Raw genomic sequence first — 27,955 nt, 5'->3', positions numbered from 1 at the left:
GCCTTGTATTTCGAAGCCCTCCCTCAGTGGCGTGAGGATGAATGGGTGGCTGTGATTTCTGTTCAACAGGAGCCCTTTTGTGAGTCTCTGGAGCTGGATTTGGAGCACTTTGTTCTGGCTGGACCCAAGTGTTCCAGCACGTGGCATAAACTTTCACCAGCCGCCTCTCTGCCTTCAGCAGAAATGTCAGTAAAGGTTAAGCTGGGGCATGGAAGAAATTATTTCTAAGCGAGGGAAGAGGATAAGAAGAAAGGCGGCTGATTTTTGCAAGTTTTTCCCTCCCTGTCAGGTTAATGTGACTGTCCTGTCAATGCTGTGTCCCTCTTGCCAGGTCAGTAGCTTTTTCTTATTCATACCAGTCTGTCTGATGAATGCAGCATGTCTGATCTCTTCTAAGGTTTCTCCGCAGCGTTACAGCTTCATAACTTTATGCAAAGTAACTGAACATAGTCTGGTCTTGAGATCTCCTGATCGGGTGCTGCTGTTGGCCCTCCCCAGCCGGCGCTGGGAATGGTGCTGGTGACACCACCTGCCCGTGGGGGATGTGCCTCCCCTTGGCAGCTTCAGTGGCAGAACTTGTGGTTTATGTGCCCGTGCAAGATAAGCAACAGCTACTTCATTGTCCTGGAATCTTCAGCTCACAGGATCCAGAATGAAATAAGCCCTCACATCACTTGATCCCAGCGAGAGGCGAGGTCCGCCGGCATGCTGCCCTGGCGGTTAACCTCCGTTCAGGCTTTTGCTGTTCCTGACTCGGCTGCCAACTGGGCAAGCTGCTTTTAGCATTTCTGTGGAGTAAACAAATGCCTGCGAGAGGGACTAGCTCCGCTCGTCAAACACAGGGCGCAGGAGACCTCAGGATCTGAAGCGGCTTGCAAAGACAAATGACTAATTCGGTCCTTTCCTGCCTCGTTTCTGGTGCAAGGACAGACCACAAAACCAGATGGGTGTTAGTGTTTGAAAATGACCTGGTCAAGCTTAGTGCTGGAAAGGATGCTTGGGGGGGAAGGAGTTGATCTCACTGTTGTTGCTAATAGACTGCTTTTAGTTAAAGATAAGTAAAATTCATTAGTGTATTTTTGCCTCATGGGAAATGAGGATTCCTTTGCCTTGGTTTCCGAGAGCTGCTGTCTTGCAAAACAAGCAATTTCCTCTTCACATCTAAACATCCTCCTTGCATTTCAGAGCCACGATATTGGGGTGCTTTGCTTTATTGTTCCTTTGAGGACCAAAAAACGATGCTGCAGACTGAAGAGTGTTTCTTCAGCACTAAGTGGAAGCGGTTAAAATTTACAAGCAATTACAGGCAGTTATAGGAATCCTTGGTAAACAGAAGTCACACTTCTTAGCTTTACAGAGTTTTGCTTTTACAGTTCAAGTGCACATTCAGATGTGACCAAGGTGAGTACACGTATGTCTGTGCACACGCTTGGCAATTGGGATCAGTCAATTATTCATGATTTATGCAGGACCCTGGTATCTGATATTAAAGATGTTGGTGCAAGAGTAGCTGAGTAACAGTGTCACATTTCTGGGACAGCCACTGCTCCACACAGCTCGTTGCATTAGTAGATCAGACAATTCTGTGTTCAGTGGTTTGCTTGGAAGAGAGAGACTTTTTTGATCAAGTTTTTTATTGCATAAACTGTTTATTTCTCTCCCCTGAGGAAGGAGGAGAGGTTAAACTCAGAAACCACTAGGGAGGAAAGCAGTGGTTTTTTTTGGGGAACGGATTTTGGAACTCGCAGGTTGATTATAGTCCAGAAGTTTTCCCACCCTGCAGCTCATGCCAAGAGCAGGGAGTGCTGCTCTAAATAACATTTTGGCCTTTATGGAAATGTATCAGATGTTCCAGGAGCCTCCGTCTCTGCTTCTCCTACCTCACTTGCTCTCTCTGCAGGATATAGTTAGCACTTCTCTTAGCCTTATATAGCAAGGCCTGATAGTTAGTGTTAACAGGAATAAAACAACAAGGAGAGCTGCCAGATTGCATAAATCAGGCCAGTGTTTGGAATTTCATAAATGCCATGACTTTGGGTACAAGTTGAGCACACGGAACAATACTGAACTGTTCTCTCTTTATCTCTCCCTCCCTCGCTGAGGGAGGGCAGGGGGAGAGCTGGGATTTTGCTGCTTCTTCCACATTTTTAATTTTTTTTTTTTTTCCTTCCCCTGTTTTCATCCCCTTGAAGACCACAGGAGGAGCAGTGGCAGCCGCAGCCAGGACTCTGCTGACGGACAGGACATCCAGGTTCCAGAGCAGTTTTCAGGGTTGCTCCACGGTTCTTCCCCCATCTGTGAGATAAGTGAGGACCCTTTCAGGCTCGTTTCCTCCACGGAGAAAGGAGGCACGGAAGCTACAAGCCACCCACCTGCTATGCAGCTGGAGGATGCTGACTTACCTGCCTCGGGATCAGTACGGACCAGCTCTCCGGACCAAAACCAGAAAGTGGTCTACGCAACTGTCCAGCACACGCACGTCAACCGGGCGGATCCTGAAACTGTAGTCACGCCCCACGTGCTACAGCACCCCAGCGGTGCCGAGGAAGAGGGGGACAGAGCTGTGGGCAGAGCCCACCCGGGGAACAAGCCTAAAGCCGAGCTCAAACTCAGCCGCAGCTTGTCCAAATCAGACTCTGATCTTCTGACCTGCTCTCCAACAGAGGACGATGCCATGGGGAGCCGGAGCGAATCGCTCTCCAACTGTAGCACTGGGAAGAAGAGGCTGGAGAAGTCCCCGTCCTTTGCTTCGGAGTGGGATGAGGTAAGGCTGACCTTGCTTAAGAGCTTCTGTGCCAGGAATGAATCTGTACAGCACGAGCTCCTCTCTACCACACTGGCCTTCGGAGGGGGTTCTGGGTGGTTTTCATTACTTTTACTAACTCTTGCATCGCATTAACAGGCAAATGCTCACTTGTAAGTCTTTAAGGTGTTAAATGCCACAAGATAGGCTTAACTGGAGTGGGGGAGAAGCAGAACTGCAAGAAGTGAGGGCCTTTTCCACGTTTTTTTGAAGTTGCTCAAATACAGGGCTTGACTTCTTTTAGGCAAACCAGATAAGCTTTTTACATCCCCAAAATGAGGGAGAGTTGAGAACAGTGCTCCTCACAAATCTTTATGTTGATCTCCTCTTACCAGTTTTTCCCCTGTGGACTCTCCCAGCGTCTGGAGGAGATGTTTTACTCCTGGGTCCTTGCTGCTAAGGGGGCCAAGCAGTGTCCTGGGTTCATGGGGATGGAAGGAAGAGAGTAATTAGCCTGTGTTTTGGGTATTTAATAGCTCCAGCTTTCCTCTTCACATATTTATTTCAGAGGCTTGTTAGAAGTCACTTTATTATAGTACAGGAGGCCCACGGATAGTTAAATATTTCATGCTCAGAAAGTTGGCCCTGGTGAACCACTCAGGCGAGATTAAGTGTCCCTCTGAAATTCAGCACCGCAGCATTACTGAAACATTCTTTGGAGATGATTCTCTGCTGGTAGAGCAGCAGCGCCGCAGAAGAGATAAGCTCAGATGAACCACTCTTTGTACACTGAAAGGAAATAAAACCCCTGGCGTGGCGCTGGGGGTGTGGAGCTGTGCGTGCCAGGCGTGTAAACTCGTGGGACGGTTGTGCCCCTGCTCACCTGTCCTCCGTGCACCGACTGATGCTCAGCTGCTTCTTGATCCTGACTTGGAGATAAAATCATCTTTTGTGGAAGAGGGGGGTATTCAAAAGCGCTAGGGAATCCCTCCTCAGTACAAACCCATCCTTCAGTTCATGCTCTCCCTCCCTCTCGCTCCCTGCAGTGTTTCAGGGCTGTCAGATATGTCTTATTTACCTCCGTAGCCGGTTTGGTTGTAGAGGCTTTGCTGTTAATTACCTGGGTGGGTTCTACCATGACTGTTAATGAAAGATTCTGCAGCAGAAGGCTTATTTGAAAGGAGTGGATGATTTTCACTGTGCTTTTCGTGCCTAACTGAACTGTTTACAGCAAATGTTGAAAGGGAAGAAGCCTTTGGCTTTACAGTGCTGCACGACTTTACTAGTAGCAGAGGTCAAGTGTTAGTGCGCCTGTGCTTCCTCTGCTCAGAGGAATGAACCCGCAGATCTGCTTCCCTGCTTGTAAACAAAAAACATCATTTCCACCCAGTGTCAGCCTAACAAGCCACAAGAGGAAAATCTGCTTTTCCTTCCCGTTATGTTTAGGTAAGGAAATCGGAGAAAGAATGTGAAAAATTCACATTGGTCTACAATGGGGCAGATCTAACTCAAAAAAAAAAATGTGTATTATCAAAACCTGATGGTTTTATTTGTCTTCCTGGGTTCTGGCGTAGTTTAAACATTTTGTGGAATCGCTTTAATCTAGTAGTAGCATCCTGTGGCTAGAATGCTGATTTTTCCTTGGGGTCTCATGGCAACCACAGACCAGCTCGAATGATTCTGGATGGTTTCTCCTCTCTGCCTCGGTTTCCCCATCTGTGAGATAGCGATAGCCTCTTTTTGCGGAAAGTTTCTGTTCCCACTGAAAATCACTATGTAAAGTTAAATATTGTCATATTATTCTCAATATATCACAAGCCAGCAGCTGGTGATTCACTGCCTTTAGCTTGATTTGCTCTTTAATTTCCAAAGACTGTAATAGAAGCTTTGGGGTCTCATTCTGACTCCTGATGCTACAGTTGCACTCTTCGATGCTGGCAGCAGGAGGGGCATGGTTCACGGGGCAGAGCAATCTTCTATAGAAGCAGCATAAAATGGAGCTGCTGATAGTCAGTAGTTTATATGGTCAGGCCAGTTCTTGCTATAAAATATCCTAAAGCAGACTCCTACGACTGTTAGGAAATGGTAAAGATGTACCTCTGGGGAGCGTTTGGGGTTTTTTTGCAGTGATTTGTATGTGCGGAGAGGGGCTGATCTAGCTGGTCGTAATGGCAACAATGAGATTTAAACGTAAATGTAGTGCTGTTGCTGGAGGTTTAATTAGTTCACTGAATGGGATAATGCAGCTGCTCTGAATTAGATGCAACTTGCAGCCTCGGAATTTACCAGGCTAATATAAAACCTTGTTGAGCTGCCCCTGTTAGCAATGATTTGGCTCTTCCTCTGTGTTGAGGGGAAACAATGACAGATTTATATGCATTATTCTGTTAATTTTAATAGTCTTTATGCAGGCAACTGAGGAGGAAAGTGATCCATGTGCAGCTCTGTGCAACACACAGCTGTAGCAGGCAAGCTGAGGGTTTTGCCCGCTGGCCTTGCCAGCAGTAGGTGTGTCTGTTCGGGGTGCCGGGGACTTAGGGAGGGATGTGTTTATGTCAGCGGACAGATGGGATCTGTGTCAGAGGCTGAGCTAGCATCGCTCTGGGCCAGGGGGGACTGTGCTCAGCTAGTCTCACTGACCAGGGACAGCAGGAAAATCTGCTGCTTGGAAGCAAAGGGTCACATCCCTTCCGCAGCCAAGCGCCGCCGATGCCCTTTGTTGGAAGTGGAAGGTGGTGTCGGCTTTGCCAAAAGGGTGGGATGGGGAAGAAATGATTCACTTGGCAAAGCTCATCCCCGTTCCCAGTTGCAGCTCCCTTGCTCCAAGGACCTGGCCCAAATAACAGATGCTGACAGCGCTGCTTTGTGCTCCGAGCTGCAAAGGAGTCTGCTCAGCTTGTGTCCCCTCTGCCTCCTGACCCACCGGCTCCTTCGTGGGAGCCGTAATGAATACGGGGGGGTGCCCCTCAGCTGCTGTTGGGCAGAAACTCTTTGCAAGCAAACCAGAGAAATTATTAAAGCAAAGAGCAATGTATTGCCCAGGGAGAGGAGTGAGGACCGAAAATGCTTGATCCTCCACTTAAGTGGGAAGCAAGGTGGGGGAGAGGAAGTGTGCGAGGCTGTAGAGCTCCTAGTCAGCATAAGTATTTGAATCCTTCCAAATTGGCTGAGGGCTAAAGTGATAAATTTGATTTTTGGAATCGGCTCATAAATATTTAGCAGATGGGTGTTATGGTTTAACCCCCAGGTGGCAACTAAGCACCACACAGCTGCTCGCTCACTCCTTCCCCCCCCCGCCCCGTGGGATGGGGAGGAGAATTGGGAAAAAAAAGTCAAATTCCTGGGTTGAGATAAGAACAGTTTAATAACTGAAATAAAATAAAAATTATTATTGTAATGAAAGGGAAGGTAACAAAAAGAGATAGAAATAAAACCCAAGAAAGACCAGTGATGCACAACACAGTCGCTCACCACCTGCTGACCAATGCCGAGCCAGTCCCCGAGCAGCGATCCCGCCCTCCCAGCCACTCCCCCCAGTTTCTATACTGAGCATGACATCCTATGGTATGGAATAGCCCTTTGGCTAGTCCAGGTCAGCTGTCCTGGCCATGCTCCCTCCCAGCTTCTTGTGCACCTGGCAGAGCAGGGGAAACTGAAAAATCCTTGTCTTGGGCTAAGCACTACTTAGCAACAACTAAAACATCAATGTGTTATCAACATTATTCTCCTACTAAATCCAAAACACAGCACCATACCAGCTGCTAGGAAGAAAATTAACTCTATCCCAGCTGAAACAAGGGCAAAGGCAGATCAGTGCGTGGCAGTGGCAGCTCACAGTGAGTTTTGTATAGGAGAAGAAACTGTGTTTGCACTCCTGAAGGAGGAGCGGGGGCTCTCGGCGCCCAGCTTGGCTGCCAGCCCCCTTTCCGGGGCAGACTAACTCGCATTTGCTCTGTCTTCCTCCTCTGCAGAGCCGCTCCAGCCCTGCGCATCTGCCCGGCTTCGTGCACGAGCCCTGCCGTAGGCTGGCAAACCTTGTGTCGTGCAAAATGGTACTGGGGTCCCGTGGTGTTTGCTCAGCAAATCCTCCCACCCGCAGGGTGTGGTCCAGGAGGGGCTGAACTGATTTCTCTCTTGATAAGCTATTTCAGGTCTCTGGATGAAGGGCAACATACATGTCTAATATGGATAGTAAACTGTTTAACAAAGGCTAAGCGGTATGCAACAACTTGGCTTTGTGCTGAGCCCATGCTATCTGATCACTCTCAGACAGGTTTTAGTGTTGAATGGTTCCTTTTTCCCCTGCCTCAGCTTCTGTTGCACTTTTTTCCAGGCCCTTTTATCCATTTGGAATGGGCTGCCCAGGGAGGTGGTGGAGTCCCCATCCCTGGAGGTGTTTAAGAGTCGGGTCGACATAGCGCTTAGGGACATGGTGAGGTTGGGAACTGTCAATGTGAGGTTAATGGTTGGACTGGATGATCTTCAAGGTCTTTTCCAACCTAGACGATTCTGTGATTTGATAGATCAGCGTGTCTGTGCTAGAGAGCCTGACCAAGACGAAGCAAAACTTTATCACAATCGCTCACTGAGCTGCCACAGCTCCGCTGGGGAAGCAGCTTCCTGACAGTGAGAGTAATTAGCAGGGTTGTAATCTCCTGGGGGAAGTGGCGGAAGAACGATGGCTGGGCTTGAAGATGATGTGAAATAGTCCTCTGAAAACTGCAGTGGCTTGAGAAGAAGTTGGGCTGTGACAAACGCTTTTGGTCCCTTAGATGCTGTCAGGTTGATACGTGATGTGCGGGTGTTTGGAAGCCACGTCCTGGGCAGCCTCACTTCTCCCAGGAGCAAGCGAGGTGATGAAGGAAAACCCCTAAATGCAAATAGCAGATACATGGGCTCCGTTTGTAGAGGAGGAAGAAGAGGGGGAGACGTTTGGCTTCGGCAAAACACAGAGACGTTGGGTGGTGTCTTGGCTTCAGGAATTCAGGTTTAGTGCCTTTATACCGGGTTTCTGCTCCTGCAGTTCTCTGTTGTTCGTTTCTGCTCCTGCCTGTGCAGCCAGGACACCGTGCTCCAGGGGAGCTTGGTTTGGTTCTGAGGATTGCAGTGTGGTTGGTCTTGAGACACGTATGATCCAGGAGACGCGTCTGTGCCGTCTGATGTCACCAGCCCATACCTGATCCACGCTCTGAGCAGAGACGTCTGGAGTTGAGGCGCGGTGCCGTTGAGTTAGCTGTTCTTCTGGGTTGTAGATGTCAGTAAGAAAAATGATCTGTTAAGTGTTCAGGGGCAAAGAATGAGGCAGGCTACTGAGAATTAGCCTCAGACCTGGCTCCTGACATCCCTTAATCCTCCGCTTCCAGCTGTCTGCTATCAAGTAAGTGGCTCCGATGCTGAATTTGTAATGAACGCTGGGCTCAGAGGTTCCAGCATCAATTTCACAAAATGAGGTAGTTGCTTTGTGTTCTGTCTTTAGCTCTTTTAGGAAGAGATTAAACCTCCTTCAGAAGAAACTTAGGGAACTGAATAAAACATGCATTTTACTTTAGCTTTTTTTAGAAAAAATGAGATGCACAGTCCACCACTTTGATGCATTTTTTTTCCCCCAAGTGAATTAGTTGAAGAATTAATGAATATTCTGTAGCTAATTACAGCACTGGACAACCGTCATCTCCTGTGAATACTTGCAGTGGTGCTCCGTGTCTCGCAGAAGGAATTCTTTCCCATTTGCAGTAACTGTGGATGTGGTGTCTCACCTGTCGCTGACCCATTTTGGGGGTCTTGGTGTCACCTAAGGATGGGTGCCAGGAGTAAATGGCACATCTGTCATGCCTTCCATCACAGGTTTTGAAGAGCTGGGGAGCAAGTCTTTAGAGGTTGTGGCTGCTGTGGGGTGCCTTTAAATACTTGAGCTCCATTAACCTTGTCAGGACTGCTTGGGTGCTTAAGTACCTAGTGGAATTAGTGCCTTAATTACAAGCTTACAGTTGAGGATTAAGAACATTTGCATGGAAATGTGAAACTTTCAGGAAAGCTCTTGATGCAAAACCTGCCGCTGCCTTAAAAGGACACCTAGAAGTTGAAATTCAGAGCTGCAAGCTGGTGTTGAAAGAAAATGCAAATATTTCCCTTGTTATTCAGGAAGAGAGCTGCTATTTTTGTGCCTGGTGAAATTGCATCTTGTAAAAGCTCAGTGGTTTTTGTTCTGACAAGCTCCTGCAGCTTACCTGCCGGGTAATGGCTCTCGTATGGCCCATGCTGTGGATCAAAATACTGGTATTTGCAGTGAGAAACGCAGTTGAGAAAACAATATGTTCAGCCTCTCTATATTCATACCACCTGCAGCATGCAGGCTGGCCATCGCATCTCTGGCTGCCGTGGTCCAAGGACATCCCTGCTGCGTGGGTCACAAGGCTCCTTCCTTGCTTGCCAGCAGCCCAGTGCCTCCTGAAAATGTTTAATTTATTCTTTTGGTTCAGGTGTTCAAATCTTAACACTTCCCTTGCCCTGGGTTTGGCCTGTGGGACCAGGCAGAGCCTGTTTTCAGAGGGAGGTGTGCTTGCACGCTTTTGGGCCGACACCCGCTGCCTAGAGCTGGCCCTTGCTTCGGAGCTCTCGTTCCAGTTTTCCCTTTGCTTGTTTGGAATGTTTTTGAATTGTTTTTTTTATTTAGGGGAAAAGCAGTAATGTGGTCAGTGTTTTTGTTCTGATTTCTGCTGTTCTAAACAAGCAAGTCCATCAGGATTGTAATCAACTTAATTATTGGGCTGATTATTCTATTATCTCCAGATCCCAATGTTTCCTCTTGTTTTTCCTGTGCTAAGGTCAGGAATTCTTACATCATCCCTCATGTTGAATCTCTTTTCCCTTTGCCTCCGATGGCAAGATTTTCTCCATCCTGATTAACTTTTTGAAGTGAAAGCTTTTGGGTTTCCACGGTACAGGTTTGGTTTGTATCTATTGCGAATGGCCAGCCTGTTAAAATGATAAACCAATCCTGAACTAAACCAGTCCAAGCCAAATTAGGACAATTTACTAGTTTTGTAGGTAAAATTGGCTGGTGTTCTGATCTGGAAGGCAAATGTAAAGACCATGCATACTTTATTCCTGTACTTAGCAGCAAAGTTTAGATGTAAAAATTATATTAGATATAGTTAGACGTAATATTTAGATTTTATATCTTTAGACATAAAAATCATATCAATTCACCCGGAACTAGACAGCTATCCGGGGCAGCTCTCCTTAAGGCAGGTTTGCAAAATGCAGTGAGACATTGCAGCTTATCAGCTGCCCTGTGCGTGGAAGAAGCCTTCTAGCCGCGCATTCAGAAGGATTTGTGAAAATGCCCTCAATACAGATCTAAATGCACAATGACTTCTTTCTCCTCTTATTTATAGGTCACCAATTACAGGCTGAACGTGGCTCTACATTAGCCTGCGTGCATGCTGTGCACTAGAATAATGTAACAATTTCAGTCCGCTGCTGCTATGTGTTAACTTTTCAAGTATATTAACTCAATATTTCTGAATCAGAAGCTTTTGACTCTTCTATGTAAATTATTCGTGCTCTGATGGATATATTGGTTATGTAACAATCTTGTGATCATTAGAGTTTTCAGGACTTTTTCAGGAACAGAAATGTCTGGCCTCAGTGCTCTTACTAAATTCAGTCTTTCATTATGTTCTCTTCCACTTTACATCACATCTTCCAGCACTTCAGAAGCTTTCATTTTTTAAAAAAAAAATGTTTCTGTAGCTCTGTCTCAAGCCTCCAAGGGGGCTTCACCGTGCTGTGTTGCATCCCGCAAGCTGCAGACAACCTTTGCACCAAGAGCCTGACATCATTTTTGGCTTTGGGTGTTAGGATGCGAGAGTACGAAAACATAGCTGGGAAGACAGTGAATTGATTCAGTATTTTTTAAGGGGTTTTGCCTTTTTTATTGTGAGTTCAAAGTAACCAGCGTCCAGCCATTTCATTGTTATGAGATGCATTGTCGCATTTGGCCATTTTTCTTGTCATGTTAACATCACATTTACTGGGCGTTTGTCAAAAAACCACTGATATTTGGAGGGCTCTGAAACTGCAGATCCACCACACTGGTTGTGAAATACCAATTTATACCGTAGGTTCCTTTCCTTTTGGTATGTGTTCAGAGTTGTAATTTGGGGATTTGTACAAAAACACAGACTCGAGAGTGGTATGAAGCAACAGTCCCTGATCCTGATCCAAATGACTTTCTCAGAAACCATATTAAGCCAGAAAATGCGTGCGCCTTTATCACTAATGAACAGTTGCAGGATATCTTGAAATAAATAACAAATTCAGTGAGTCCTCGCATTGTGTGTGGGAAGCACGTGCTGCTGGAGGAGGATATAGCATGGGAACTCCCAAGTTCAAGTGTTGAAATGAGCCTCAAACAACTGGTTTGCTTTTGTAGTTTAGGCTTGAATTAATAAATTGAGCATTATATTTTCCAGGCCTTTGGTATTTGTTATGCTGAGTTCATAACACAGGCTGGTATCTTTTGTATACGCAGAATATATTGAGCGATGAAATACGAGGCTTCTGCTCTATGGGATGGTGATGTTGAGAACATAAGCCGAAGCATCATAAACTAAACCAGAAGTGGTTTATGTGCTGTCACCAACTTAGAAATCAGATTCATGGCCCGGATCCAAATTTCCCAGGATTACACTTGCACTGAGGAGCCAGCAGGTATCGTCCCAGATCCTTCTCCTGCTCATAATATTTGCGGCTCCATCCCTTCCAGAGATCCTGGTGGGTGCTGCCATTCAGCCATCCCTCTGCTCCGAGGACGTATCCCAGCAGGGTCTGAGCAGCCTCGCTTCCACCTGCAGGGCTGCAACATCAGTTAGTAATATCAGGAATCAATTAACCAAAGACCTTTCTGGGGAAAATGCGTTGGACCACTTGTGTCTTGCATCAGCAGGATAAACAGGGAAACAGGCAGGACCCGATTTCTTGGTAAAGCAGCACCTGCTCTCTTGTACCCCAGATGAATGTCTGCACACAGCATCTTCTTGGCTTGCCTGCTGCCTGTGAGTGCCCTAATCACAGTGGTATTTTGAGCCTGTGTCGTGTTGGCTTTTAGAAAAGATGCCTTTGTTGGCTTTGGTCCCTCTATTGTTATCTGTGCTATTGTCACGTCAAACCTCAATTATTGTGAATCTGCAAAATGCTTGGAAGCTGCAGCGAGTTCAGGGTGCGACCCTGGGCACCCGCTGTGCCTCACTTTACTGGGCTGTGGGCTGGAAGAGCAGCGAATGCTTAGAGATGCAGCTAATAAATGTGAAGCAGCGTGTCAGATGTGCAGTCGAGTTCGTTGTGGTGTGGCTGCTGGGGAAGGCTGGCCGAGGGGTCTTCACCATGTATTTCCTGAACTTGAAACGAGAAGCTGGAGGAGTTGGGCCAGGGCGATTACCACTGCACCGAGAAGCCTGGCAAGTGTAGAAGTATCAGCTAAGGGGCACTATTGCCATTTACGGACACGCTGTGTAAATTGGGTATTAATTTGGAGATGCTCAAAAAGGCTAGTCGAAGCTGTTTTTTCATTCAGTTGGTATTCAGCACTGTTGTGCAATTGCCTCTTGAGTCATTTGCTTGCGCTGACCTCTTCCATCCCCTCCGGACCGTATATTGCATCTCTTGAGAGATGGTTTCACAAGTCAGCAATTAAAACAGAAAATCCTAAATCTTGATTAAATAGCTCTGCTTTTTTTTTTCCTCCCAGCAACCCCAAAATAACTTGCTCTTGTTTACTAGAAAATCCATAAAACAGTTGGAAATTGCTAGCAGCATCTTGTGTTCAGCTAGAGTCACCTTGTAACTGTCCGACACAAACTTTCAACCATGATCTTGAAGGTTAGGAGTCACTTTTTGTGTGCAGGAAGGATCCTTTTTTTCAGGCAACTGTACAGCTGCTGGTTGATCTTACTTTTGCTGTATTTGGGGTTTGTTGCTGTGGTATGGGTACGAAATGGGAGCATCGGGTGGAGGCGTTCTGTTCTTCCCCAGCATCCCCCGTTGACCTAATACCCCCTTATTTTTCTCCCCTGCTTTTTAGAGCTGACCTGTTAGCCTGTAATGAGGCTGCTCACTTTGCCCTGGGGAGTGTTTGTTGTACTCAAAGGGGTTTTTAAACTGCAGAAGCAGCTTGTCTGGGGTTTTTTATAAGTTTAAACCAAATCTGCCCCATCCCTCAGTTGTAGAAGCTTAGAAATAATGAAGTCTTAACCCTTGACACTTGCTTGGAATTGCAGAAATTTAAAATACAGATAACCTTTAAACCCAACTTTGTAAGTTGCTTTCAAGAATAAAATATGCTGCTGGAACTGCTATCTTGTCTGCTGAGCTCTAGCCCCAGGCGAGTTTATACAATAGGTTATGAACCCCTTCATAATAAGGATTTATAATGGGAATCCTGATATATTCTTAATTATGCTTATGCTGCAGGGTGTCATTATAATGCACTAATACCATACATATGGTAGATAGTGTGCCATTTGTTTCTGTGTGGTTTTATTTAATTATAGGCTTTTATCTGAATAACTTTATTGCTCAGTGTTTCTGTTTTTGACGCATGTGCAGGCATGCTCTAGTTTATCTTCCTTGTGACCAGGCTCTGGACTGGGGATTTCTAAGCTGCCCTCTTGGGAAGGGGCCACAGAGGAAGCAGAAGGCATTGACCCCCCACACAGGGTTTTTTCCTTGCTATGTGCGGAGCTCAGAGGTGGGCAATGGTGCCTGGTACCAGAAATCGTATTGTAAGGGAAGGTAAGCCCAGGAAGCAGCAGACAGGAGAGGTTTTGAGGAGACACCCTGTTACACTGTCCCCTAACGCTCTTGGGGATGGCACAAGCTGACAGTCCCCTCGTGTTACAGAGGTGGGGATGCTGCTGTCACCTTTGGGTGAACTGCTGAACCACAAAAAGCACCTCAAGTTTAAAAAAAAAAAAAGTCGTTTTCTGCTGGTTTGGTTCCCAGAGACAACATGCTGTAGTTACGTGTGTGTGCGTGTATGTATGTGCACATGCACAGACACCCCTTCAGCTCGTTATCACCCCTGGTTGATAACACATTGTTCCTATTCAAGCTGCCCAGATCTCAGGGGCTGATGCAGCAGTGAGGAGCCTGTTAAAAACAGCAGAATAAAGCAATCTGTTAGGTCTCGTTCTGTTCATACCTGATTTAACAAGCCTGAAGTTGTTATAGTGATTTAAGGGGAAAACGCTTCATTGGAGTTTTTCTTCAGTGCCCCTGAGTTAACTCCAAAAAATGTTTTTCCAGGATAAAAACATCAAAGGGGCTCTCCGTTGTATATCAAGGCATATCTGGATTTTAACAGTAATATTTGGCTTCTCAGAAATAAGCTTCCTGCACAGGACTGTGTGTTTGTGTGTGCGTGAGGGAGGTGTTGGAAAGAGAGTGCTGTGGGACAAGGTTGGCCGCCGTAGCCTGGTGTCTTAGGCACGCTTCCAACCTCCTCGTTAACATACACAAACCTGCCCTCCTGGTTGGCCGCCTTAATTTCGAAGCGAGGAAGGATGCATTTACTCAGAACAGAGCTGTTTTGTGGGGCTCAGAGCCTGGAGCTTGGCTGGGGATGTGGGGGGATATGCCTGTGGAGCTGCAGAAGAGCAATGAAGTTCATTGTCGGCAGCAGCTGGATGCTCCAACCACCTATTGTTCTCAGAGGGGATAGAGAGAGAGGGAAACCCTGCTCAGAAACCGTCTGGGGTGGGATAGCTGTAGCTCTCCGCAATATCTGGTCATCTGAATGCTGGCATGCACGTGTAGATATATTTTTGCTTCTCTCAGGACAACCTTGCTATGTCCTTGGGAATCAGTGATGCTGCATGCAGAGACTGAGAACAAAACTTCTGCATTTATATTGATGGTAAGTGTAAGGGATTTTCAGCCATAGGTGAGGTTTTTCTAAGCCCTTTCCAGAAAGCTCTAGTAGCATAAAGATGCCCCCAGCCCTGGGGGAGTGTCACACTAATGGAGCGCTGCTCAATTTTGTGCTTTCTGAATGAAGCTTCCTTTCCCTGCATGCAAATGAGTTGCTGCAGACAGCTCGTGTTGCATGAAGCTGTCTTTTATTTTGGTGATAAAAGACCCCGGGACTTGTTTAATCCTTCTCTGTCTCTCTCAATGGACTCACTGGCTCCAAACTTCAGCGTTGGCTCTGGGGAGGAAAAACTGGAGAGATTATTAATATGGACACCACGGCTTCATCAGGGGCAGGGGAGTGGAAATGAAGCGCGTCAGGGCTGGCTGCGGAGCAGGGAGGTCAGGGGAGAAGGGTCCCTCGTGGCTTCGATGCCCTGTACCTGGCACCACTGTCTTCACAGAAGATGGGGGACCTGTCCATCTCTGGGTGTTCTGCTGGCCATGCAGGGTGGTATCAGAGGAAAAGGAGATTTTTGCATCCTGCTCACGTAGAAAGCCAGTAGATGCTTCTGCCATGAGCTCTGTGAGGTGGGGAATTACTTTGCAGGACTCTGGTGTCGAAATGGCCTCTGTCTTGCCAGCAGAACAAACCTCAGCATCCAGCATGTCCTCCAAGCTGGCTTGGCTTTTACTGGCCTACAGACAAATACCTTTTTCTCCGCTAATCAGAGCTCAGTTGCTCGGGATAGTTTGTTTTAAGATAAAGTTCTGTTTTGGAGTAAATTGCCAGTTGCTATGTTTTCATGGCTGCCTGCCTGCATGGAAGAGCTGACCACTTCCCCAGCCCTGGGATGACTCTCAACCGCACCCAGCTCCTTTTTACAGGGTATTTTTATTTTTCAGCAGAACGTAGGCAAATGTGAAAATAAATCGGTGTGCTTCAATCCTGGTGACCGCTCTGCAGCTCCTTCCCATCACGTTCCTTGTTTGGGGGTTTAACGAAGAACACTCTCCCATCCTTGCAGCCTTTCCTTCTCCCAAAGTATTTCAGCTCTGCAATAGTTTGTCTCCTTTCCTGTAGGATTTCAGGGCTCATTGGCCAAAATACTTTTACAGCGTGGAGCCAGCTACCCCTTTAGATTAGGAATAACAGTTATGATTGTATTAATTTAGGAGGCAAAAGCGTTTTTCAGTTTTATTTCTGTGGGTGTAAAAAAAAAAAAAATAAGACAAACCACCTGAACAAACCGTACCTCAAACCCACCCCACAACCTGTTCAGAGTCAGATGCTTGATGCTTCAGTGGAAAAAAACAGGTTAAGCCAAAACAAATCAGAACTGAGTGTTCAGGCTACAACTAAGTCTGAACTGCAGCACTATATTTAAACATGATATTTTTGTATTTTAATAATTAACCACTGGGAAAGAACAGCCTCAAAAACTGTAGTGTAGGCTATTTTCAAGGTATTTTATCTTCCAGCCCCATCTTGGTGCTGTAGGGTGCAGCTGAGGACCAGTTGCAGAGGACAGGAATGCTTTAAAGCACTCATTCTCTCTTTAGGCTTGTGTCCTTCCCCTGTATTCTTAGCTTTGCAACCTCCTAACAGCTAAATCAAGATGATCAGCAATATACTGGGGTTTGACTTGGTGTGTGACTTGGGAGAGTGTTTTCTTTTCATGGAGAGCCGAGGGCATGAAGCAGGATTTCCTTTTGCATTAATTGTAATACAGTTTTGGCTGTGCATAACCATGACCGCCTCCAGATCAAACCGATGTTTAGCAAAGGATGAGTTGTGAAAGGCAATCCTTTGCATGTGATTATTTCATTTCCATTCAGTTTTATACAGCACAAGGCAATTCCCTGCTTTTGAGGAAAAGTTCGTGAATGGTTTAGTGCTGAAGAAGCACCTGCAAGCCCTCACCGCTGTGTTTTGACTGCAGAGTTGTCAGTGCTGGGGTCTGAACCTTGAAAAGCATCAGGTCTCTCTCCTATTAGGGGAGGGCAGTGCGATGGAAACAAGTGAACTTGGCCTGGCACTCAATTAATTTGCAGTTTGAATCCAGATATGGAAAAGGGATGCAGGGAAGGAAGCAAATTTTTCACGGTGTCAGACCTGCCCTGGGCAGGGGAACTCATCCAGTCTGAGAGCAGAGCGGGTTGTGATCTGAATTCACATTGTCCTCTCGTCTGCAGCTTTGAGTGCCCGTTACCTCTGTGCATGGGGGAGAAGTTGCTTTCTGGAACCTCTTATCTACATTTAGAGGAAAAGATGGGGAGAGTGCTTTTATCCTGCACCATCCTCTCCAGGGCCATAGTACTGCAGCAGGCATTGCTTCTTCCCAGAAGCAGCAGAGCAGAGGAGCTGACCTTTCTTAAAATCAAGTTAAAACTCTCGTTCTTCATCCTGCATTGGGAAAGAGCAAAACTGGGTAAGGGTGGAAGAGGGCATCCAGGCATGGAGTGCAGTGGGGAGGGCGAAACACTGGCTCTACCTATGCAAAAATGCTGGGAAATAAATGGGATTTTTTTGTAATGAGCATCAGGTGGGAGGGAGCTTACCTGGCTCTTGCCAAATAGTGTTCAGAGTCACAGCTCTGACCAAAGAGGGGCCGCAAATGTGGGGTTTGAATCTGCCACGGAAACATGCTCTTGTGCTCTTTGCCTTTCCCAGCAGCGCCGGCAGCAGTCCCCGCACGTCTTCAGAGCTGGGTCCGGGCACAGCGTAAGAGATCTGCAAAGCGCTTTGCCTCTGTTGCTGGGAGACAGTCGGAGGGAACTGGGGCTGCTTGAACAAACATGCTTTTCTCCTCGCCTCCTCTCTTCCCTCCCTCCCCACCTATTTTTATTTATTTTTTTTCCTCTTGGTGACTGGTTATAGGAAAAGCTTGGCTGGAACCAAGTGATTCTTGCTCCAAATGATCCCATGAGACTAAAGAACCTCACAGCCTTCCAGATCCGCTGAAGTAAACATCTTTCAGATAAAGATCCCAGACAGTAGGTACAAGAGCGGCTCCAGCTTAGAAATGTACCTTGTAATGAAGCTAATTGACATAAATCTTCAAAGCTTAATGCCCTTAAAACTTCTGGAGCTTGAACTGAATTGACCTCAAGACCCAATTCTGCCACGAGCCCTCAGGGTTGTGGCAGTATCCCAGCAATCCTGCCCAGCTCGGGTTCGGTGCTGCCTGTGGAAGTGAATAAAACAGGCGGTACCAAAGCCCTTGGTCTTATTTGGAAATGAGGCTTGTTTTGCACCATCCCTGTATTTCCCTCCGGTCTCGCATGGCCTTTATGTCCTGATGACACATAAGGGCACCATGAAATTCCAAGGCTTTGCTGGGGAGCATTTGCTGCTTCGGAAGGGCAAAAGAAGATAAAGCAGGTGGTTCTTGCCAAAACGGTGACTGGCAAAAATGTGCATCGTGAGACCCAAGTTACCTCTGGGTTCCAGTCAGTAACTTCTGAGAAATACGAGGCAGTTGATACTTGTCAGTTATTTCACATTGTCTACAGGCTCGAGCAGAAGCTGCTGCATCGCTCACGCGTCCTTCAGGCTCCACCACAACTAATGAGAAGTGGAAAAGTTTTTTAAAACCAAGCCCGTGGAGAGGAGTGGGGCTGGTGGAGTGAAGGTGACTGCCCCAGATGCCTTGGAAACGGTTAAAAGGCGTCATTGGGGTAGAAGCAAAACTCAGCATCACAAGGCAGGCTTTAAATTCAGTTTTTTTCCTCTTAACTGGTTCCAGTTTAGCTGATCCCACACTTCTGTTGCTGATACTGCAGAGTTGCTGATTTACACAAGAGCTTTAGGTTAGCTGAGAAAAAAACCCGACTTTTTCTTGCAGTTTTCAAAGCTATATTTCTGGGGCTTCCTTATTCAGCCACAGTGAGTCTAAATAGCAAGATCAGATGACACGATGACTAGCCATGTAATTTTTATCTGAAGCAACGGCTAGTGATGTGAGCAGCTACAAAATGAACCACCCTGTCTGTGTTTGATTTTTGTCATTTAAGGGCTGCCTCTGTCCACTTGAAATCGGGCTATTTTTGCCTTTTACGTGGCCTCATCCTTTTTTAGTGCATCCTTTTAAACTTCAGTTAAAGCGCAAAAATCCCATTTCTTGTACAGCTAGCTTGCAGTTTTTGATTAAAGTTCTGAGTGACTTCTCTAAGTAAAAGCTTTCATGTCCCAGGCTATCATATCAGTTCTCCTTTGTCATTTTTACTCCTACGAAACAGGGGATCTGATCACTCATCCTGTCGCCCCGTTAGTGACTGTTAACCCTTGTGTCAGCGTTTGATGGTGTCTGGTTTTTGTCCGAGACCTGCACGGCTCCAGCAGCCCAATGGAGAGCCCAGCCTTGGGGTCAGGTATCTCCTGGCTGTTTTAGTGAAGGTCACGTTCAAGTTCTGGCTGAGTCCAGGGACAGAAGAGCAATAAACACTTTTGCCTTATGTACGGCAGGACCTGTGCGTCCAGCGACTTCAAAACCTTTCCTTTAACCAAAATCTCTTTTTAGAACACACTTTACTTCTTTTCCTTACATGGTTTAATTCTGAATACTTTTTTTTTTCCAGAGTGGTCTTCAAAGCTCCCAGTAAGCTAGCATTAACTGTATTTCAAGCCCTGTAGAAGTGCTTGTCCTCATGGTTTTCTAGGGGCAGAGGATCCACATCCCTAATGACTCTTCTGTAGATCGCCTGAATGCCTTCTCCCTGGTGAGATTTAATGCTGCAAGGGCACTGCCTGTCTGCTCCCCCACAAACAGGAAGGACTTTATTGGAGATCTGACTTGGCAGGAGCCTTTTAAGACTGTCTATTTATTTTTTTTTTTGTTTCACCAAAAACACCCTCCCTAGTGGAGTTCAGCTTCAAGCTGCCACTGGTATTGAACGGAAGGCAAACTCCCGGCCCCTCGCAGCGTTTCCAGGAGCCCCACTCACTGGCCGGGCAGTTTTGGGAGCTCATGCAGCTGCACCAAGCAAAGCATCATGCTGGGATGCTGGGGGGGTCCAGGAAAACTTGGACTCTTTCCCCAAATCTATCCTTAAAAGACCAGAAAAAAAAAATAAAGGAAGCTGTGTAAGGGTTGAAGTTTATTTCCCCCCCACTCTCTGTTGCCAGTCAATGTATCGGCTTTGCCTTCAGCAGCAACTGCTCTCAAGTGCCTCACAGGAGTATTTTCTTGGGAGATTTCTGTTCAGGAATCTCTCACTGGGGGCCCTTTTTAAATTTTTTTCTTTTTTTTTAAAATTTTCTGCTTGATTATAGATTGAAGACTGGGGTAAGCAACCAGACCTGAGCCTCTTCAGTGTCTCATTGCTCTTTGGAAAATAGTGGGCTTTAGAGCTTTAGATTATTGGAAATTCTGAATTGACTAACTGAGGTGCAATTTATCAGGTCTTTCATCTTAACAGAATTAACCTAGTAATTGTCAGTGTCAGTTTTTCCTCTGCAGCATTGCTTTAGAAAGCCTCGATTTACAAATTGTGCTCAAGAATTGTTTTTGAAAAGTTTCTATTTTCATTTAGAAAGTATCCTGGAGGCTGTATAAAAATTGCAACTTGCATTAATTATTTTTTTTTGTGTGTAAATGCAGTTATTTATATGCAACTCTTAAGTGGACTCGAAAAGACACCATCTCAGGCAGTAGTTTTTACCTTTTTTCTTACTTGCATGAGGTTTGCCTTGAGCTATTGACTGAATCGCTTAAATCAGGGGATGGAATTGTCTTTAGCTCCCTCTCCTGGGTAGTTAAGGCATTTGCCCCCATGATGCTGCTTTTGCAAACTTGATCTATTTTCAAACTCTTTCTAAGCATCTCTGCTCTCAGTGGCAGCGGTGAGGAGCGCAGCGTACATGCACAGGATTGGGAAATGTGATGGGTTAAAAAAACAAAACAAAAATACCCAACAAAACCCGGACTGAGGTGAAGCCAAGTTTCCTTGCCGCATGCTGTGAAAGAGTTAGTGACCTGCATTGCTCAGGCTTTGCTGCTGGTGAAGGTGGGGCTGCATGTTTGCACAGGGTGAGCTGAGGAGTTTGGGGTTCCTTTCTTCTGAGTTTTGTGCTCCACAGGGATGGTTTTGTGGGAGCTGTTTCTTTTCAGGCACTGGCAGGTTGTGGAAGGGAAGGCTCTGTGGAGTCCCAACCTCTCCGCATCCCTTCTGAGTCATCCATCCTTACGAAGACTTTTCCAGACAAGGTGTTAAGGGTACCTTTTCTGTGTCAGAGGTATCTTAACATCTTTTCTTGGATTTCTTCAGCAGTCACATGGCAGATGAAATCCTGGGGCTGCCTTTAACTTTTCCTCAGGCTTTATGAATAATACAGCGTGTGCTTCTTTTTTTTTTTCTTTATTTTCAGATTGAGAAAATCATGAGTTCCATCGGCGAAGGCATTGACTTTTCTCAGGAGCAGCAGAGGATCTCAGGTAGCGTACCCAGCTCGTGTGTGTCCGTCTTGGTTGTGCTCTGGACAAAAACAGGGTGCGGGCTCCTGTGGTCAGATCTTTTTAACCTGCTTTGGCTCCCAGAAGGGAGAGGAAGGCTCTGGCACATCAGGAGCAGACCTCGGCTTCCCAGCCTAATGCTTGATACTGCTACCAGCAATTTTAATTCAATACTCCCCTAGGTAGATTCATTTAATTTTATATAATGCAGCTGCTCTTCCCTCCCAGCAGGCTTTTGGGGGAAATGGGCTGGGTGAAGAGCATTGCAGCTGGTACCCCCAGCCTGATGGGGAAGGTGGGGGACCCTGATTACCCCAGTATTGATTAATACTCACCCAGTGACAGCAATGTGTGTGTGTAGGGGGTCTTTTTTCTAGTTGAAACTGCCTGTTAATAAATTTTGGGGCATAGTATTACTGTTTAGGATATGGTAAATTTTGTGGTGACATTTTACACCTCTGAATAGCTTTAAACAAAGACTTATTGCTGAGAATTGTGGGGTTTTTATTGGTGCCTTCCAATACCTGAAGTGACTTCTTATAGTCCTTCCCTTTAGGTGGAGATGAGAGTTGCTGGCTTGTGTGAGGGGTCTGGGATGCTTCTTGTGCTCTTCAGCAAGCTTGCAGCAGTAAAACCAGCTCCAGAGTGGCTGGCTCGCTGCCCCGGCTCACACAGCCCAACAGCCACTGTGCTCTGATACTTCTCTGAGTCTTTGCTCAATGTGTAGGAGGAAGATCAGGTTTTCTGCACGTACAAAAAAAATCTCATTTGCAGCTGAAAGATAGTGTAAAGACTCCAGCCAGTATCCTAGGGACAGAAATTTTCCTGATCTTCTGGCTCCTACAATTACTGTTGTTCTCAACATAGCCTCTGAGAAAGTCAAACTGATTGCTTACAGTTCTCTCCTGCCTTTCAGAATATGTTTGTCTCAAGTTTCTGTTCTTCTCTGGTGGATAACAACAAAATTTTCCTTAAGCAGTCAGTCTGAAACAGAGCTGCTGCATATTTGTCTTCTGGCTGGTCTCACAATCCCCACAACAGTCTTGCTTTTGTTTCAAATACATAATGCAGTAGCAAGATGCTCTTTTTTTTTTCTGGCTTTTTTTCATTATGTAAGTGTGGGTCTGTCCCTTTGGAAATGAGCAGAACCTCTCTATAGCCCTCCACATTCTAGTATTTTGTTCTTTAAGGCTCACAAAATCCTTTCAGCGCTCGGACGATGGGATGGGAATTTTGTACGTAGAATTGTACATCAGACTATAACCAAGATGTCAAATATCCGTGTTATCTCCACGGGAATTCACCCATCCCAGTGGCACGTTCACTGCTGGGTTCAGAGCTGCTGCACGGGCTCGGAGGGGCTGTGTGGTGAGGCACGGTGGGGTTTGGGGTGCGCTGGGTTGTGTGAGGTGTCCCTTGGAGGCTGTTTGTATTTCACAGATTAAGGAACGTTTCCTGGGGACCAGGAATGCTTGAGCAAAGCCTGTGTGGGGCAAAGGGTCCTGCTCAGGCAGTTTGTCTTAACTGGAGCTTACCAAGGGCCAGGTTTTAGTTTGGTTGGAATAGAATAAGGTGTAAAGAGGAGCTTCTGCCACCCAGCCTCTAAAACAAACTGTCCAGAGTAGCTGGCGTGTTGCAGTGATTTTCCAGCAAAACTGCTGTTTTTCTGCAGCCCATAAAATGTTTTTGCCAGAATATTGTAACGTTTTTTCTCCAACTTTCCACCTGTAAAACTCTAGATGCCGTATTGTTGCTTCAAGTCAGATAAAATTCACGACAATTTCTTTTTCTATATATTTCACCTACATACTTCTATGACCTTGAAGTATATAGTTTTATAATTTTATAATAAAACTTCATAAATAGTGAGACAGTTTAGTTCAGCATTTTGTCTTTGCTTTTTCTAATTTCCATAAAACAAGGTGAAGAAGCAATCATAGTGTCATTTAGTGCATTGATTTTCCTCAAACAGAGCAACATCCTCCTCCAGCCATGTTTGCAACTATTATAACTCTTATCTCCGCAATGCAGCATCAGAGCGACGGGAAACAATCCTGGGTTAAAACACTCTCATTTCCATAAATGTTGTAAGTAGAGGCAGCTGGGATGTGGGGAATAGCAAACCCTGTGCAGAGTTTGTGTTCAGGATCCGGACTGGAGCAGCAGAGAGAACCAAGTCTCAGTTAAAAATCTTCCTCCATTGCTCCTGCAGCAACCTCGCTGCACGCATTGGCTCGGCACATTAAACACGATCGTTTTGCCATTTTACCAGCTTTTTTCTATACTTCTTGTGCCTCCTTTTGAGGAGAGTAGATGTGAAGGGGAGGTGGAACTAATAGAGGAAGGACTCTTTGATATCAGTGTAAAAGTCCCTAGATGTGTCTCCATGCTGTTTGCAGAGCAAGGAAACAACCTGCCCCGTTCCCAGCTGAGTGTCTCAACGCTTCTACATTTCCAAGCTGCTTGGGAGGTTTATTTTAATTCTTCTCTTCCGGGGAAGCAGCTTCACTTTGGAAACCAGCAGTTTGTTAAGGAACCTGCCCTCTGCGCTGCTGCAGGCAGAGCTGTGGGTCCTCGGGAGCGTTGTCTCCTGTATGGAGCCGACTCTGTGGCCTTCAAGGGAGGAGATAATTGCTTGGCTTTAATGGTGCCTTTTGAAACAGCTGTTTGTAGTGAGACAGAACGTATGGAGCTTGATTAAATGGATGCTGATGAACTCTGCTGTCTAGGGCCTGAAGGTGCCTAAATATCATGTACTGCTCAAGGGTTTTAGAAAATCTACATCTGGAAAATGTTGTCGTAGGAAATGCTTTCTGATGGTGGGACCAGTTCAGCTGTGGCAGTGCTGTCCTCTGGGATACTCCTGTCCTGACCAAGTGCCACCATCCCAATAGCCAGGAACAGTCCTGCCGGTTTGGGGACACGTCCTTCTCCCAGTGCCTCTTGGATTTCTGCGGGGGGGGAGGATCATCCTCCCCAGCCACTTCTGTTAGGGCAGTGGCTGTGCTGAGAGCAGGACTGGGGTGGTGCCAGTTGCAGGTCAGCACGGGTGTCGTGGTGGCCGTGCCCTTTGCTTGTGGTTCATCTGCCACGTGCCTCAACTTGGATGATGCCAGGCTTTTTCTGAGTATTCCTGTAGGAACGGATAGCCTCTAAACAAGGCTGCTTGCAGGAGAGATGCTTCCCCCCTGTACTTTAAGGATGAATTCCCTTCTCTGCCTTTAAATCAGCAGCAAAGACAAAAGCAGAACTCGAGAGCTTGTCTGCCGTTACTGCAGCGTGATGGAGGATGCTGGAGAGCTGCCACCACGAGGGGTTCTGTCCTTTTAAATCCTTCACCTCCAAACTGCTGCAGCTGAACTGCTCCGGGTGGGCAGCGTCTCCTCTTGATGAGATGCTAATACGTGTCCTCACACGCTGCTCATGCTTGCCATAATAAAGCTTATCTCGTATCCACTTGTCACTTGGGTTTTTGCTTTGGTGAGGAGGAATCCACCGTGCATTCCCAGTGGGAGTTTAACCTGTGCCCGCCCTAGATACAACGTACTGATTAGGGCTTATGTTTTCTAGGGTCAAATGGCTTTGCAGAGGGATGCAGAACGCTGTGTAGTTTTTAGTCTGATCCGACAGCAACTGTTTAACATCCTGCCTTATGACAAGCCCTCCCCTCCCCAAGCCGGGCCGTAGCTGTAGCAGCGTGTGTGATGGATCAATATCTTTAGTGAAGAGGCCTAACATGGAGGGGAGAGGAGGAGCCAGCTCTTCAGCAAAAGCTGCCGTTGTGCAGGGAGTTTTCAGCAAAATGGACACCCGTCTGTGGAAGCGGGCAGACCCAGGAGCTGCCTTGTCCTTAAGCCGAGTATCTTCCTGCAGGCTCTGCTGTGTTCCGCTCGGTTTGGGGTCCCTCGTAGGCAGATCAGCTGCTGTACATAGTCCCTGTTTCTCCTTCCTTTCCTACGAGTGCAGCCAGCCAGAGAGCGGGCAGTGCTGTGCCAGCCCCTGCTGTGAGGATGGCCTGGGGTGCGTGTGCCCTTACGTTTTTGTTTTCTAGCAGTGTTTAGCTTTTGCTCCTCAGGGCTTTGTTAGGGCTGTGTTAATGCTTCGGATCACATCCCAAATGTGCAGGGAGCTGCAGGGAACTCTCCAAATGCTCTCACATCCTCAAAAACGGGTGGACTCTGAGGGTGTGGGGACTCCAGACGAGCTTGGTGTCTGGAATCACTAATTTGTCTGTAAAGGTAAAATGCCTCGCTTGGCGGTTACTGCGGAGAGAAGTACGGTTGGAGTCTGTTTGTGCAGGCAGTTACTGCGCACAACTGATTTGTGTCTGGGGAAAGCAGGGACCCCTGGAGTCATGCTGGAACAGACGCTTGGTTTCAGGTCCCTGCCATGCCCCAGACTTCCTGTACAATTTTGGGCAAATAGCTGGTTTCTGTACCGTAAAGCTTTTCTCCATAAAACAGGGTAAAAAAACTTCCGTGTCTTGCTGTGGTGTTACAGATGAGCACGTTAAACTTCTGAAGCCCCTGGATGATACGTTAATTAGATGTATCCTGACATCTTTCTAGAATTTGAGGCTAGAATCTATTTCTTGGCCAACAGGTTCGACCCTCTGATTTCCTGGTAGAGCCTGTAATAAAGTCTTTCAAATGTATTTCCCGAGGGTGGGGTGGTACAGGCGGGAGGAGAGGAGAAGTCTGTCACTGATCGTGTTGGTAAGTGCTTTTTTGAGGTTGGGGAATCAAGGAACAGCATCTCTTAAAGGATACTGGATTCCACCTAACCTTTGCCTTAAAGGTTTTTTTGGCCTGGGAACAGACGTTTGTGTTCAGTCTGTCTCTCTCTGCATGTGTGTTTTGCAGTCACCGGTTCATTTAGCTCCAGTAACCCACTTCTGATCATCTCTTCCTTCCAGATGTGAGTCAGAGGAGTAGGGGAGTACAGGTCTCGCAGCAGAAACTCAACCCCACTGCACTGCAGCGTCTTACCTCACTCTGGCTTTGAACAAGAAACCTGTGTGTTGCTCCCTGGGTTACGGTGATTTGTCGGGCAGCGTTTCTCTCCCCAAAACCAGAGGAGATGAGTGGTCTCTGCTCAATAAATCAGCTTGTTGCAGGCAGGAGGCATGCTGCACTGGACAGGGCATGCATTTGGGTTGGTGACTTTGCCGTTGACTTAAGACATGAGGAACGTGCTTGGTGTTTTACTTGACAAAAGAGGGAGAAATCTGTTAGCAATCTGCATTTGGCTAATTGATCTTAGTTCCAGTAAAGTTGGATGCTGGCTGTGTTTCTTGTATCTGATAGCATTAATGACTACATCCTCCTTGCCTATCCATCTTGCCTAATGCACTGACTGACTTTATAGCCCCCTCAGTGGATTTAAGGACTTTGAGCTGATGATGTCCCTAGTTGTGGCAATAACTGCCTGACTTGGTTCTCTTGCACGCTCACTTTGTGTCTGGACAGTGGTTTCATCAACACATACGCTCGTGTGTTCAGGCTGCAGCAGGTCACGTTGAACTGTTTCCAGTTTCTGTGAGCAAACAGGGTGATGCTTTTTCTTCGGCGTGGCCCACATACTTATTCCGTCCTCCAAACAGACTCAAACTTTGCACTGAAGGTCATTATTAAAACAATAACTTGGACCTTTCTGAGCCCTGGTAGCCCTCTCCCTTTCCTGTTTTCTTTGAAGCATGCTGTGTTACTTGAAAAATGTCTTGCAAGAGGAACTGAATGGCTTGGCTTGCTCTCTTTGCAACTTTTAAATACTCTAATTATTTCTAACTACACTCTGTTGACTGTTTCCCCTCTGCCATCTGCAGACCTTTTAAAGGTAGGATTCCTAAAATGTGAAGCATAAGGAGAAGGGTGGACCTGAGAATTAGGAGTTTGTTTCCATCAGAAGTTGTGATTGGGCTCTTGCTGAGGGGCACAGTGACTGTGATTCATTTGTTCTTGTGTCCTCCTTGTAACATGCAAATATCAAGCGTGTTTTGGGCTTCTTTACTTTCAGCCTAGGATGTTTTGGGCATCTGTTCTCTTCGTTTTCTTTTCAAAGCAAACCCCTCCATTCCTCTCCCTCCAGATACCTACCCCCTGCTTCGTTCTGTCTTGATTTGAAGTGGTTTTAAAAACAGAAAACCTGCACTTGGTGTCACTGTAGGTTTCCCCCTTAAAAGCAGAAATACATTTATGAGTGTACAAAGTACACTCTATGCTGAGTAGAGTAAATAATTTTTTAAAACAAAATTCAGGAGCTCAGAGGAAGGAACTGCTGTGGTTTCATTCCCCCTGCCAATTCCCTGACTGCTTCCAGAAATGCTGTAGTAGGCAGCAAGCAGTTTCCTCACCTCTCTCTCGATAAATTAAATATGAGCCAGCCACAAATCACTTGGAACTGTCAAAGCAGACCTGTAACATCATTTTTTGAAAACCCAAGCTGTGTAGTCCATCATTGAGTAAATATTGAGAAGTCAGTCATTTCCACTAGAGAGTTATAAAGCTGCTGTCTCCCTCCCCTCTCCTGCAGCTTCTGCTGCGAAGGTTGCTCGCTGCTCGTACAGTGGATGGAAAAGCTGGGAGGGGTAAGAGGATGAAGAGAAGGGAGGGACAGGCAGTGCGAGAGCAGGAGACAGGACTGAGAGTGGAACAGCAAGCGTGGAGCTCGCTGCCTTCAGACAAAGCACGCCGCTGCAGCGCTCTGCAAGGACGCACAATCGCTGGGTGAGGGGACACGGCTGCCTGGCTGCTGCCGAGGATCGGCGGAAGGGAAGGATGGAGACCCCGGGCAAGCGGGAGCTTGTTGCATGAATTCCAGGTTTAGATGCTGCCCTTCTGCACAGGCT

At 46.6% G+C, this 27,955-nt stretch overlaps 1 protein-coding gene across 12 annotated transcripts in view; it reads left to right on the top strand.

Moving 5' to 3' along the window:
- ANKS1A (ankyrin repeat and sterile alpha motif domain containing 1A) overlaps positions 1 to 27,955 on the top strand; it is a 127,474-nt gene that overhangs the window by 50,519 nt on the left and 49,000 nt on the right. For 10 of the 12 annotated variants that reach the window (XM_074893906.1, XM_074893909.1, XM_074893908.1 and 7 more), the window contains 2 exons: positions 2,193 to 2,764; positions 21,024 to 21,090. In XM_074893906.1, the coding sequence (XP_074750007.1) occupies positions 2,193 to 2,764; positions 21,024 to 21,090 (639 nt within the window). Of the gene's footprint in view, positions 1 to 2,192; positions 2,765 to 4,093; positions 4,190 to 21,023; positions 21,091 to 27,955 lie in introns of those variants that run through there. The other 2 variants (XM_074893913.1, XM_074893912.1) reach the window with 2 other exon arrangements.

The sequence above is a fragment of the Strix uralensis genome, chromosome 24, assembly GCF_047716275.1.
Source record: "Strix uralensis isolate ZFMK-TIS-50842 chromosome 24, bStrUra1, whole genome shotgun sequence".
NCBI lineage: Eukaryota > Metazoa > Chordata > Aves > Strigiformes > Strigidae > Strix > Strix uralensis.
Note: the sequence above shows the minus strand (reverse complement) of the source record. Positions and strands in the feature narration are given on the sequence as shown.